The following is a 12,769-nucleotide window of genomic DNA, read 5'->3' as shown; positions in this document are numbered from 1 at the left end:
GGAACAGCTGAGGCCTTTTCGCAGTTCGTGTCCATATTCAAGTATTTCTATTCACCATTTCCCCATTTGCTGTGGTGGGTGATCCCCAGAGTATTCACAAATCCCATGGCCTCTTACGTATTACTTTTTTCCCAACGCCTTGCTAGAATGCCCGCGTGTCCCTATCCCCTATCTTATGCCATGACATCCCTGATAAATGTCCTCAGCGAGTCCGACTCCTCGGGCACCGTCCGATCCGGCAAGCTCAAGAGTTCCGCCTTGAGGATGCTGTCGTCCTTGACCCCCTGCCTCACCAGGTCCTTCAGGATCCCCATGGTCCGATGCGAGGGCTCCACCACGCGCATGACGCTGACCAGCGTCTCGAAGAAGTCGACGACGCTCAGGTGCATGAGGGTGTCCGTCTTGTCCACCATGTGCAACGCGGCGAGCTGCAGCAGGCCGATGTCGGGGGAGCCCGTGAGGTCGGGGAACGGGGAGGTGCCGACCTCGACGATGTTGAGGGAGGCGAGGCGGGGGAGGATGCGGAGGATGCGGCCCTGGGCGAGGGAGAGCTGCCGCTCCGAGAGCTGCTGCACCTCCTGGGAAGGGTCCTGGCCCTTGGCCAGGGAGAGGACGAGGCCGAAGAGCTCGCGGTCGTGGAAGATGCGCCGCCACATGCGGCCCTGGCCCGGGGCCCTCCGCTTGGCGACCTCGATTCCCAGGCCCGGCGGCGGGGGCGGCGGGGGCAGCTCGCAGTCGACGTCGAGCAGATCGCCCAGCACGCGGGAGGCCTTCTCGCCGACCTCGACCTGGGGCGCCGAGAGCCACCTCCGGAGAAGCTCCTCGATGACGCGGGGCATGAGGGAGAGGATGGCGGCGTCGGAGGGGGAGGAGGCGGCCTTTGCGAGGATGGCGAGGGCGAGGAGGTTCGCCGAGGGCGCCGGGGAGCGCAGGGCGGTTATGAGGGAGGACTCGTCGGCGAGCTGGAGGGTCTGTGTGAAGGGGACGGGGGAGAGGAGCTTGATCGTGAGGGAGACGACGGGGTTGGGGTCGTGGGGCGTCGTTTTGAGGATCGCTGTGAGCTTGGGAAGGAGGGTCGGTAGTAACGGGGGGGTATTTGCTTCTGCTGGAGGTCAGCGACGGTTTCCTTGGGGAAGGGCACAAAGGAGAGGAGTCTCGGGGAGGCGGAACCTGTGAGTTGGAGCTCTACATCGTCGAGGAGCTTCGGTACGAGGGGCGTGTCTGGCTCCGAGACCAGGTCGTCGAGGTGCTGGACGAGCTCGTCGAGCCCGGAGATGGGGATGGAGTCGGAGGACATTTTCGGCACGACGTTGTCCGTCATCAGAATTCTCTCTCGGGGTGTGGTCTGTAAGGCGAAGCGGTAACCGTGGTGGAAGTTTGGCTGAAGCTACAATGTTCCGCGGGAGAGAGGTGAGGAGGGAGAGCTTGTGAAAGCCGTTTGGAGATCGGCCAGCGGCGTTGCAAATGGCGGGGGGCGGCGGGTGGGAAGCTTCGGTTTAAGGGTCCCCCCTGGACGCTAAGATAAGATAGCCCGCTGAGCTAGGCTGCTGCTGGGGTACGCAGAGCCTGGGTGCCTGGCAGGCCCTGTAGCCGCAGGCGGGGCAGCGCGTCACCCTCCCCAAGGGAAGGGCCAGACCTGGAGAGAGGGTGCGGAATTGACCCCGCTAAAAAAAAATCGAGGCTCCCGCGCCTGGCGGTACCGACCCAACTGTTGTACCTTTGGGGGGGGGGGGGGGGGGGGGGGGTTATGCATTATTTTTCGTTTGGCAGAGTCCGGCTGACTCCGACTCACATCTACTCTCGCTCTTACACAAATCCCCTCCACACACCCCCCCCCTCCGTGCCGGCACCACCTTTCGTTACAGCTTCAACAACATATCAATCGCTGTCTCTACTACGAAGAGAAAGGCATAATGTCGCGGGGCGGACGAGGCGGTGGCCGCGGTGGTCGCGGGGGACGAGCTGGACCTCAACTGTCATGGGACAACGGCGAACACGCACCCGATACTCGGCCCTCTGAGCTCTTCCCTGTACGCTCTTCCCGCCAGTCCCTTTCTCTTCATTCTTCCCACATCCCCTCCCTGCGTTGATATTTAGGGTCTTCCATTGTGCTGACGAGTCCCCGCAGGCCTACGCGATCCCGACAGCCAAACCCCTCTCCGACCTCGAACAAGCAAACGTCAACGCCCTGCTCCTCTTCCGCCGGCAGTTCCAGGACGGCCCCCTCTATACCCGCAAGCGCACCTGGGGCATGGACCCCATGAACACGAGGAAGCTCTACGGCCAGGAGCAGGTCAACGCAAAGTACGGCGTGCGCACGCGCGCGACGGCGGACCCTTTCACCGCCGTGCCGACGTACTCGCAGAAGTTCTCCCGCGCCGAGCGGGCACTGCCCGACTTCGGCGGCCGGCCCTTCTGCAAGGAGTTCTTCCCGCAGGAGCTGCACGAGACGCTGGACGGCGACGACGTCGCGCCCGGCGAGAAGCGCCGCGGCGGCGAGGCCAAGCGGCTGCGGCTGTCCAAGATCACGGCCCTACCGACGGCCGAGGACGTCTTCCACATGAACGGCGAGGCCGAGGGCGAGGTCGGCCCCGACGGCGCCAAGAAGACGCTCGAGGCGCTCGAGAGGATGGGCGAGGGCGAGGCCGAGGGCGCCGAGGAGGAGTGGGAGGAGGGCGCCGAGGAGGAGGAGCAGGACGTCGAGTACGACGACTCGGACGCCGGCGACTACGATGCCGAGAACTACTTTGACGACGGGGACGTGGGGGAGGACGACGGCGGCGACGACGACCACGGCGGCCGCGAAGGGTCGTACTGATGATCCTCCTGGATTTTTGACCCGGAGAGGGCGTCGGCGTGAGCGGCGGAAGAGAACCGAGATTCATGAACCAAACCGAACAAAAAAAGAGCGAGGGGAACACCTGGCGAAGGCGGAAGGATTCGCATATAGAAAGGCCCTTTGGCAACCTCGGGGGGACCCCTCAGTTACGACTGACGAGTCACGAGGGATCGCATATCAGGGGCGTTGGGCGGATGAACGGCTTTGCTGGGGCGGATTATGAGCTCCCGGATAGATACCCATCAACACAATACAGACACACAAGCGCATTTCACACGCATTTCAAAACACTACAAAGTTCCGTTCCCGCCGGGCATGCTGTGAGTCAGAAATCTTCTGACGCTGGGGTATATCAACGACCTGTGCCGCCTCGCTTTAGATATTTATTGTACAATCATGACGCCAGCTTGTTTCCGTCAGAGCAGATCTTTCGCCAATTTCCAAGCATGAGACGGCGGTCTAGAGTACTGTCTGGAATGATGCATGCGCGATTGACGGACCTCAATGTTGACCACGTCCAAACCGCAGCGGGCTTTGCCCATGTCTCTCGTCCGCGCGGCGGCCATCAAAGCTTGGCCTTGACCAAGGACCGCCCCGAGCCCCCGCCGAGGACAGGCTTTTAGACCCGACCTGAGCTGCCGGCCTGCCCCCGCCCCCTTGCCGTCAATTTCGGGAGCTGGTGATGCATCATTGTGTCATGACTGCCGGTATATACTTTATTTTACCCATCCTGAACGCCGTTTGCTTTCCATGGACCGCCATCCCCCCAAGCTCCCTAGATAAAGCCACTCGCCCAGGTATCGACATTAATTCTATCCAATTAACCGGTTGCTAGGCTCATTTGGTGGGGTACTGGCGTTGGAGGTGGGTAAGCTTTTCGCGAACATCGACAATGCTACCCGCAGCCTCGTATATCTTGTCGCCCATCATCTTGATCGTCTCCAGCAGGTCCAGAACCATGTTGAAGGCCGGGACCTGGGTCTGGTCCCTCAGCGATCGCACACGCTCGTAAAGGCCGTGCTCGACACCGGGCATGTGCTGCTCCATCTCCTTAATCTTCTGGACCTGGAACTGGTGCAGCTCCTTCAGACGGTCAGCCTCGTTGGAAAACAGGGTGAGCACGTCCTCCAGATTGCGGTCCTGGTTTCCGTTCGTCGTGTTGCCTCCTGAACCGCCCCGGGTGAGCCATGTCTGGTGGTAGTGAGCGGGAAGCTTGAGCTGGTCGGCGCCCGCAAAAGCCATCTTGGCAATGTCGGCATCAGACTTGACCAAGTCCTTGAGATGTGCCAGGGTGACAATGTCCTCGTCTAGAGTCGTCTTGACGCCCTCGTACTTGCGCTGGAGCCAGTGGACGTCGTTGGTGAGCCGCTCGAGATCGCCTCCATGTGCAGCCATGAAACCTCCAATCTCGGAAGCGTGCGCCATGAAGCGCTGGATCATCAGGTCGCAGTTCTCCATCTCGGTCTGGATGGACTGCTCGAGGTCGTTGAATCGAGTCGTGCCCTTGATGTTTGACATATCCACTCGTACGCCAGGGACGGTTTGCTGGTTCGTCGATTGGCCCATCGTCAGGCCGGGGGCCGAGTTGTTCGTTTGCTGGGATTGGCCACTGCAAAGTGTGTTAGCCTGGCGCCCAGCATGAACAGAGAAGGGGGAAATGGCCAAACTTACAAGAGGCCGCCGCCTGGCTTAGGTTGGTTCTGTGCCTGGCTCTGGCCAAAGAGACCGCCTGTCGTGCCCTGATTTTGCTGGGGTTGTGTGTTTCCGCCGCCAAACAATCCTCCGGTAGACTGCTGTTGTGGCTGCGCTGTGCTCTGACCAAAAAGACCACCCGTCGCCGGTTTCTGCTGAGACGCGCCGAACAATCCTCCGCCCTGCTGCTGCTGCTGCTGCTGCTGCTGCTGTCCCTGTTGCTGCTGGGGTTGGGCAGATCCAAACAGGCCTCCACCGCCGTTGTTTGCCTGAGCAGTTGCGTTGGACTGTCCGAACAGTCCTGTAGACTGCTGGGTTTGAGGGGTTGCTGTCGCTGCACCGAAGAGACCACCACCAGATTGCTGTGTTTGAGGGGCGGCCGTGGACTGGCCGAAAAGGCCACCAGTCGCAGGCGCAGGAGTTGAGGGCTTGTTTCCAAAGAGTCCTCCGCCCGTCTGGGTTCCGCCGAAAAGACCGCCGCTCGTAGCGGGCTGCGTCGGGGCCGTCGAGCCTCCAAAAAGTCCTCCACCGGCTGCGGGAGTCGACGAGGGGCCGGCACTAAGAGGGAAAGTTCAGTATAAGCCCATTATAACGAGTAACGGCGGTAAAGACGGAGGAGACATGGCGTGCAAGGCCAAGGGCGTGTTTCGTTGGAAACTTGGGACTCACCCGGCATTGGCAGCACCAGTGTTGATGCTCAAGCCGCCGGCGGAGGCGCTTGCGGATCGTCCAAACATTTCGACGAGGGACTCGGAGCCTTCGAGTACGTTTGATCCGGGTGTTGTTTCGACGGGTGCAGGCGAATGAGTCCTCGAGGCCTGGTTTGCGTGGGCAGCTGGAAGCGGTTGATGGCCTTGGGCTGGATGATTTGTTGCTGGCTGCGCGGTCAACGCGAAAGAATTGGCGGCCACCACTGCAGCGGTGCACGGGCCCGCTGCAGCTTGCAGAGCTCCTCCCACTGCCATTGTTCCTGCCCATGAATGCGACTGGTGCTGATTGGCGGATCGGCCGACTATTCTGCCGACCTCCGCGCTCCGCTTGGGAGCTCTCAGAGCCCGGCCGCCATTGGGCAATGCTCTCGCCGGCGGATGGCCCGTGCCGCCCATTTCAACGTCCGGCTGCCAGTTTGGTGCACCAGCGGAGCTTCGAGCTACTGCTGGAGTCGCTGGAAATGCGACACTGCCAAAAGTTGCATCACCACCACCACCCGCCCGAAACGTGAACGACGCCATCGCAACACAACAAAGTCACTATGGATATCGACGAGGACGATGATTTCTACGCTCCCGAGGAGCCCGCGGTGGAGGCGACAACAACACCAGCGACAACAACAAATCCAACAGAAGATGCCGCTGCAACGATCCCGTCACCCCAGGTAGACGCGAAGTCGGACGAGCTGGAGGAGGGCGAGGAGGAAGACGAGGGCGGCGCCATGGACGAGGATGAAGATGACTCGGTAGGCACTCTTTGGAGAGACTCACATGGACCTTTCTCTCTTTTTATTTCTGCTTTGAACCACAGTGGCTGACGTTTGGCGCGTTCTGCAGGACATTGATATCATCACCGAGCGCAAAGACGGCACAAAGGCGGAACCCCCCACGTATGTTCCAAACTCCTTCCACCATTCTGAGCCTGGAGCTCCTGGTCGCTGACAGCCAGTACAGACAATCACGCTACAGCGACATCAGGAACATTCCACAAAGGTCTGCTTCCAACGACATGGCAGTCAAGCCTGCCCCAGCCAAGAAGGAGGACGACTCCAGAGCCTCGCCATCCGACCTCCCTCTGGGAATCCCCAGCGCCGACAAGGCTGCTGCTGCCGCCTCCAAGTCGACCATCGACGTTCACGCCAACCCCGACTACCCCCCAGCCGGCAAGCCCATTACTGCCGTCAACATAGATGAAGGTAAGAACCCCCGCCCCAAACGCGAGGCGCCGCGTCGCTAATCTTTCTCAGACCTTTCCGAGAATGAGAAGCCCTGGCGAAAGCCCGGTACCGACATCAGTGACTACTTCAACTACGGTTTTGACGAGTTCACCTGGGCCCTCTACGCCGCCAAACAGGAGGCCGTCCGCGGAGAATACAACGCCGATGCCATCGCCGCCGGTAATAAGAAGATGATGGAGGACTTTGGCATGATGATGATGGGCGGTATGAACATGCCCGGCGGAGGCGCTGCCGCCGGTGCCGCTCAGGCGGGAGGCATGCCTGGCATGTCTGGCATGGACGGCATGCCACCCGAGATGCAGGCCATGATGCAGCAGATGATGGGACAGGGCATGGACCCCAGCCAAATGGACCCCTCCACCATGTCGGCCATGTTCAGCGGGATGCAAGGCCAGGGAGCCAACGCCGGCGGCCAGGGCGGCCAGGGCCAGAACTTTGGACAGGGCTTTGGCGGAAACCAGGGCCAGTACGGCGGCTACGACCAGCAGGGCATGGGCGGTGGCAACCGCGGCGGGTTCGGCGGCAGAGGTCGCGGCGGACGCCGCCAGTGGTAATTCTGCATCTGCGTCCATGTCTATCTACGATGTTGCGCTGGCATATTCCAGCCTGGCTGGCGTTCGGGATTTTGGTGGTGAGGTCACAAATGGTTTGCTTTGGGGTTTCCGGAATTGGGCCATGGAACTGGCACAAGCAGGCATAGAGATACCCTGACAATTGATCTGGCATTTCTCTCAAACCTTGGCAAAATTGCAAATTGTATTGCCGTGATTATGTGGCCCTGAGAAAAGAGCGAGAGGGAAGCAGAAGAAATAACAAGGCGCGTTTGTTGTGTAAAAAAGCTGTAGATAGTGTTTTCTGAACCCCAAGACAACCCAGTGCATCAAGATGGCATTTAACGTATGTCGAGGTTGACGGCTGGGAAATCTCCGTGACTGACTGCACACTATCACCCACCGCCTGACAATACGCACTGATACATACTACGATGGGCCGATGTGGAAGTATGTAGGTGCTCGGCGGATCGGGTGCGTTTCCTTGCTCTGTGATTATATCTACCATGCACGACTTACCAGAGGCAAGTATATTTTACCCCTATTCCTTCAAAAAAAAAAACAAAAAAAACAAAAAGAAAACAAGCTATGGAAACAAGCTATGGGTATCCTCTTCGCTGGATGGGTTGGTTCAATTTCAAAGCTCGTATTTGAAACCACGATGGAGGATTCTTTGGCCTTCTCCTGAAGTCATACTGGAGTTATCAAACCTCTCTCTCTTTCTCTCTATTCACCAACTTAAGTTATTACTAGCTCACTTTACTTTGCCTGTACACTAAGTAGTCAAGTAGCCACAGTAGTAACCTCCAATCTAATAAAGCACTATACCGGAACTGAGGTCCCTAGGAGTCTTGGAGAACTACAATCAAAGTCTATAGATTCCTCTTCGCCTTGGGAAATCCAAGACCAGGTCGAGTTCTGGCTGGCTTCCATGGTATGCGATGTACTTGACACAAAACCACGGGGTGCCCGGTCAGATGAAAACACATACTCTATCACCCTCTGACTTGTGCGGTTGGCATTCTTCGGATCAACTCAGCTTCACTTCACCTTTCGCCAACCGGCTCCCCGAAGCCCGCACAATGTCATGTTAGTAAATGCCAGTTACTCTTATAGAGCTTCTGTGAGTGAGTTGCGTTCAGATCCGTCCCATCTGGGGTTTCTCTCAATCACTACAACAACCCAAACTGGGAGATTCCATTATCTCAATTTAAAGCCCACACTGCCTTCACCGTGCCTCTCTCTTTTGCCTCGGTTTTACTTGTTGGTATCAAGACCTCTACCAATACTTTGATTTTCTTGACGATTCAATTCCAGCCCCTTGACCCCTTTAGCAACCACCGTAACTAGGTACTAGACGATATTGTGAGGATGGAAGACCCGTTCCAGGCCGACCTTAATATCCTCCAGGACCCAGCAGTTCCGGCTCAGCAGAAACAATGGATGCTAAACATCATATTGGGTATGAGCTTCCGCGCCTTTCTTTGCGCTGCAACTAGCAAGGAGCTCACTACTGACGGACTCGGCAGACGATATCGTGCCATACCGGTTCAGCTATGGCCCGCGCCTGTTCCCGGAGCTTGAATTCTACACGACGCTCCTGGGAAACCGGGATGACTTTATCGATATATGGTGTTTTGTCGAACGATTCCACAGCTGGATCTACTATGTGGCCCTCTCCTCTCCAGAAGATACTGATAGTGTCATCGAAAACCTCCGCCTTTTGAGGGACAGCTGCAGCCTCTCGGGCCAACAGAATGCGGCGCCTAGAAGCACACAAGGACCTGGACAGACCTCCATGGAATTGAGCGCTGCGCTTGATCAAGCGTGCCAGCTCCAGACGCCCAAGAGAAAGACCCGCGCCCGGAATGCGCCCCTGACTGCGGACCAGCACCCCTTCCTGTCGGCAGAGCTGCAGAAGCCTCCTACTTTCACATACCAGGGGATCATCCTCAACACCGACCACTTTACGGAGCTTGACGCCGCATACAGTACGCACGTCAAGCGGCAGCCCGGAATGGCCCCCGAGGACGACCCAACCTGGCCGCACACTGCCGAAAAGCAGCGTGAATACGTCGGCGCTTTGTACAACAGTATCACAAACATGCAAGACTTCTACGAGCTCCGGAAGGCAAGGGCGACGGTCAAAGAAAGGACAAAGAATGGCATCAATGGCCCGGAGGCCAACGACCTCAATGGCGAATACCTAGATAACAATGGACCAGGACTGGCGGGACGCAAGCGCAAGCGTGCCGGTGACAACGATGAGCACCGACCGCGCCCCAAAGGAATCAGCAAGGCGGACTGGACTCTCGTGGATGTGGGAAGCACGCCGCTGGACCAGCTCGAGGCCGTGATTCACCATAGGATCTCGGACATCGAGATAGAGATCCTGTGTTGGAAACTGCTGGTATGTTGCTGCATGATTTCCCGCAAGGTCTTAAAGTCCCGTTCAGGCTAACACACTCCTCCAGGTGTCGGCCAAAAACGCCCAACGCGGGATTACGATGAGGCCGCTTTGGTCTGGCACCCGGACCGTGTCGACGTGGAACCACTATGACACTTTTGGGGAGAGGTGGGCGGCCATATGCGCCGAAATTCTCGTAAGAAGCATGTTACTTGTCGGCCGGCTCGATGCGACTAACCTGCGTGCTATTAGGATTGCAAGATCTTGATCCACTCTCTAACTCGGGCGGACTGGATTGCCAAGTTCGCGGGCGCGCCAGTCAAGGAGCGCGGTGTAAGTTCTCCCGGCCACCACGTGCTGGAGCCGAAAATGGCCTCTTCAACAGCATAGTGCACAAGAATCTGGCTGACATGCAATATCAATAGGCAAAGCTGAGCAACGACCTGCTCAACGGGCGACGAGACGTCCAAAACCAGGTCGGCCGCGAAGTCATCAAGGAGAAGACCAGCAGCCAGGACTGGATGACCTCGGAAGACTTCAAGATCCGCACAAGGGACGGGGAGCTCGTCATCAGGGGCGCGCAGCTCGGGGACAAGACTCGTCGGCAGCTGGCGATTCGTCCCGAGGCCCAGGGTGCTTAGAATTAGGACATTCACACCCTCCCTATCCAAGGCCCCTGGTGGGCTCTTGGCACGGCAAGGTAGGTCTATGGTTACTTGATGACATTCTCTTTGGCTCTGGGCGGTAATGGGGTCTATTTGTACTTCGTTGATACCCCGTTTGACTTTTGCAATGATAATATAATTGCACACGCTTCTATGAATCCCTTTATCATTTCAAGAGTGCGGCGAAACACGAGGGGCAACCTTGGCAGTTAAATCTAGACAAAGAGCCTCGTGCATTCGAATTTTACAGAAACACTGCACAGCAACGTAGGGAACCATTCCAATGTCACATTTACCCGAGGTAAGTAAAAATTAACAGTAAATTAACTGCCGTCGCGAGTTTCAACCTATGAGGCTATGCTAACAAGAGTCTTGAGCGCGGGGGTTGGCCTAGATTTTGCAGCCTTTGGGTGTGCTGCTGGCCGAGCAGTTAGTCAAGCATTGGAAGCGGGAGCGGCAGCGTGTGCTGGTGGAGGTTACAAAAAAAAAAAAAAAAAAAACCGGGAAAGAAAAAAGGGCCATGCATGACTTTACATGATCTTACAATACCACTTGATGATGGCAGTTGCCTCTAGCGGTGCGATGCCTGCTCGCCTAGTGCAACTCGAGGATAAGAAAGAAACTGGTGATGAGTTAGACGGCAAGCACAAGGGACAACGAGTAAGACTGAGAACAGGGTTAGCTGGAAATATGGGTTGGGAAGGAAGAAAGAATGTGGTATTGTTCGACAAAGCAACTCGTAGCCTCCCAGATTCCGAGTATGGCCAGGAAGACATGCCGAAATAAAAACAAGCCCGCTAATAACACCCGCTAAATATACCCGCAGTACCCACAGCCGTCACGGCATTTCCGCTCGTTCGTTAATTGCCGGCATCTCGTGTATTACTTTCGGCTCATCGGCCAGCTCGACATGGTTCGCGCACTCGTTGTGGTTGTGAAACGGAGATCCTGGACATCTCGGCGTGCCCAAAGGGCTCTGAGATGCGATGGTGAGAGTCATGTCGGAAACCGGCCGTTTGAGACCTGCTTCTGACATGGCCGATGGCGTATTCGGGACCATGAGGTTGAGCTTCTCGTCGGGCAGCTCCGCGATCTCGACCTCTTTATGGTCTTGATTTGCAGTCGGCGGATTGTTGGCGTCTCGCCGACGAGCGCGGCGTCGGCAGACGAGGAAGATCAGGGCGCAGATCAGTGACACGAGGACGACGGTCGAGGCGCCTGCTATACCGGCAATGGCGCCTCCGCCCAGAGCGGGGGAGCTTGCCGGCTGCGCTGTTGAAGAAAAACCACCAGTCGTGGCCGTCGAGATGGTGCTCCGTAGTGGCGGCCTCGTGGGGCTTGGCTTGCCTGTCGGCACGACATACGTCTTGGGGACGCCCCCTGTCGAGCCAAGGCTTGACCGGGCGTACATGGCCAGTACTCTCTTCCCCAGCTCATCGCAGTAGCCCAGGGGCGGCAATGGCTGAAGCTCCCACGGCCAGACGGACTGCGTCTCTTGCGGGTTGTCGGGCTCGGTCGGACAGTTGTCGCCGCAGGTATCGGGGTGATTGCAAGCCCAATACTTGAGCTCACCCTCGTTTGCGGACGCGCACTGGACGAGACCGACCCACGCGGACTTGGCTACGGCGGGCTGTTAGCTGCCACGTCGTCAATTGCGAGGTAAAAAGAATAACAATAAAAAAAGATAGAAAAAAAAAGGAAGTGACGGGATTGCTCACCAGGATCGAGACCGCCTTTGACCGGGCAGTTCTTGTCCTTGTAGGTCGGGTCGTTGCAGCCGTACTGGTAGGTGACGCCGGAGCTGGCATCGTAGCAGGCCTGGTTGACGCAGTAGTGGCCGGCCAGACAACACCAACTAACGCCGTTCTGCGTCTCGTTTGCTGACAGACAGGGAAGAAGGGATTGAGGCCCTACATAGCCGGCTTCGAAGTAACATTGGTCGTAACTACCGGCGGCCAAAGCTAGCGAGGCCAGGGCGAGCAGGAAGAAGGAGAGCATTCTGTAGACCGGTACCGAGGGGATTCGGGTCGGCGGGGATGGTGACGAGGTCGATGGATGTAGCAGCCTCAAGGTTCCTGGTCAATTGGACGTTGGCTGACTCGATGGAGTCAGCCGAAGGCGGGAGAAGGGCGACGCCGACTCCCCAAAGGCGAGTTGGGCGGCGAAGGGAGGGAAAAAAAAGACGAAGGCGAAGAAGAAGAAAAAGATGGCGAGACAAGGCGGGACGAGTCGGCAGTCGGTGGTGAAAGGCAATCGCGGCAGGTGACAGCGATGAAGGGAAGGGGCCAGGAAGGGAAGCCACGACGGTTACTACCTTGGGCCTGCCGATGACCAGGGCTCAGCGCAATTTTCGGCACTTTTTCTCTCATCACGTCTTTGGCGGCATCTCTCCAGACCGGGAATTTCTTGTCTCTCGTTGTCGCACGGCAGCAAGCTGAAAGCACAATGTTTGCTCGCAGTTCTGCTTCCGAGGTAGGACCAAGGCGACACGACACCAGCGACAACACCAACAAACACAGCAGCCAAGAGCCAAAGAACGAGCGAGCGAATCCTCCCTCCAGGGAGATTTGTGTCGCCCAGTCAGCGACAGGCTTTAGCGTGCACATCTGGCGAAGCGGTGGATCCAGCCCTGGATGGCTTCTCCATTTCTCCATGGCTTCATTTTGA

General features: G+C 57.7%; 6 protein-coding genes across 6 annotated transcripts; 3 read left to right on the top strand and 3 right to left on the bottom strand.

Annotated features, from left to right (window-relative positions):
• Positions 1 to 173: 173 nt before the first annotated feature.
• Positions 174 to 1,321, bottom strand: EsH8_VIII_000219 (uncharacterized protein; the record flags this gene model as incomplete). The annotated part of the gene is made up of 2 exons (XM_083269261.1): positions 174 to 1,102; positions 1,171 to 1,321. 2 exons carry the CDS (start codon positions 1,319 to 1,321, stop codon positions 174 to 176), a joined length of 1,080 nt encoding a protein of 359 aa, XP_083129029.1.
• Positions 1,322 to 1,913: 592 nt separating this feature from the next.
• On the top strand, positions 1,914 to 2,818 carry EsH8_VIII_000218 (DNA-directed RNA polymerase III subunit C31; the record flags this gene model as incomplete). Its single annotated transcript, XM_083269260.1, has 2 exons — positions 1,914 to 2,030; positions 2,129 to 2,818. 2 exons carry the CDS (start codon positions 1,914 to 1,916, stop codon positions 2,816 to 2,818), a joined length of 807 nt encoding a protein of 268 aa, XP_083129028.1.
• An 858-nt stretch (positions 2,819 to 3,676) lies between these two features.
• Positions 3,677 to 5,637, bottom strand: EsH8_VIII_000217 (uncharacterized protein; the record flags this gene model as incomplete). The annotated part of the gene is made up of 3 exons (XM_083269259.1): positions 3,677 to 4,448; positions 4,511 to 5,089; positions 5,201 to 5,637. 3 exons carry the CDS (start codon positions 5,635 to 5,637, stop codon positions 3,677 to 3,679), a joined length of 1,788 nt encoding a protein of 595 aa, XP_083129027.1.
• Positions 5,638 to 5,783: 146 nt separating this feature from the next.
• On the top strand, positions 5,784 to 7,033 carry EsH8_VIII_000216 (cleavage polyadenylation factor subunit FIP1; the record flags this gene model as incomplete). The annotated part of the gene is made up of 4 exons (XM_083269258.1): positions 5,784 to 5,987; positions 6,079 to 6,131; positions 6,196 to 6,437; positions 6,489 to 7,033. 4 exons carry the CDS (start codon positions 5,784 to 5,786, stop codon positions 7,031 to 7,033), a joined length of 1,044 nt encoding a protein of 347 aa, XP_083129026.1.
• Positions 7,034 to 8,112: 1,079 nt separating this feature from the next.
• EsH8_VIII_000215 (uncharacterized protein) lies at positions 8,113 to 10,078 on the top strand (the record flags this gene model as incomplete). The annotated part of the gene is made up of 6 exons (XM_083269257.1): positions 8,113 to 8,119; positions 8,388 to 8,492; positions 8,560 to 9,440; positions 9,505 to 9,633; positions 9,690 to 9,770; positions 9,863 to 10,078. The coding sequence occupies 6 exons, from the start codon at positions 8,113 to 8,115 to the stop codon at positions 10,076 to 10,078; spliced, it is 1,419 nt and encodes a 472-aa protein (XP_083129025.1).
• An 862-nt stretch (positions 10,079 to 10,940) lies between these two features.
• EsH8_VIII_000214 (uncharacterized protein) lies at positions 10,941 to 12,100 on the bottom strand (the record flags this gene model as incomplete). Its single annotated transcript, XM_083269256.1, has 2 exons — positions 10,941 to 11,722; positions 11,821 to 12,100. The coding sequence occupies 2 exons, from the start codon at positions 12,098 to 12,100 to the stop codon at positions 10,941 to 10,943; spliced, it is 1,062 nt and encodes a 353-aa protein (XP_083129024.1).
• Positions 12,101 to 12,769: the final 669 nt, after the last annotated feature.

Source organism: Colletotrichum jinshuiense, chromosome 8, assembly GCF_051148585.1.
Source record: "Colletotrichum jinshuiense chromosome 8, complete sequence".
Classification (NCBI taxonomy): domain Eukaryota; kingdom Fungi; phylum Ascomycota; class Sordariomycetes; order Glomerellales; family Glomerellaceae; genus Colletotrichum; species Colletotrichum jinshuiense.
Note: the sequence above shows the minus strand (reverse complement) of the source record. Positions and strands in the feature narration are given on the sequence as shown.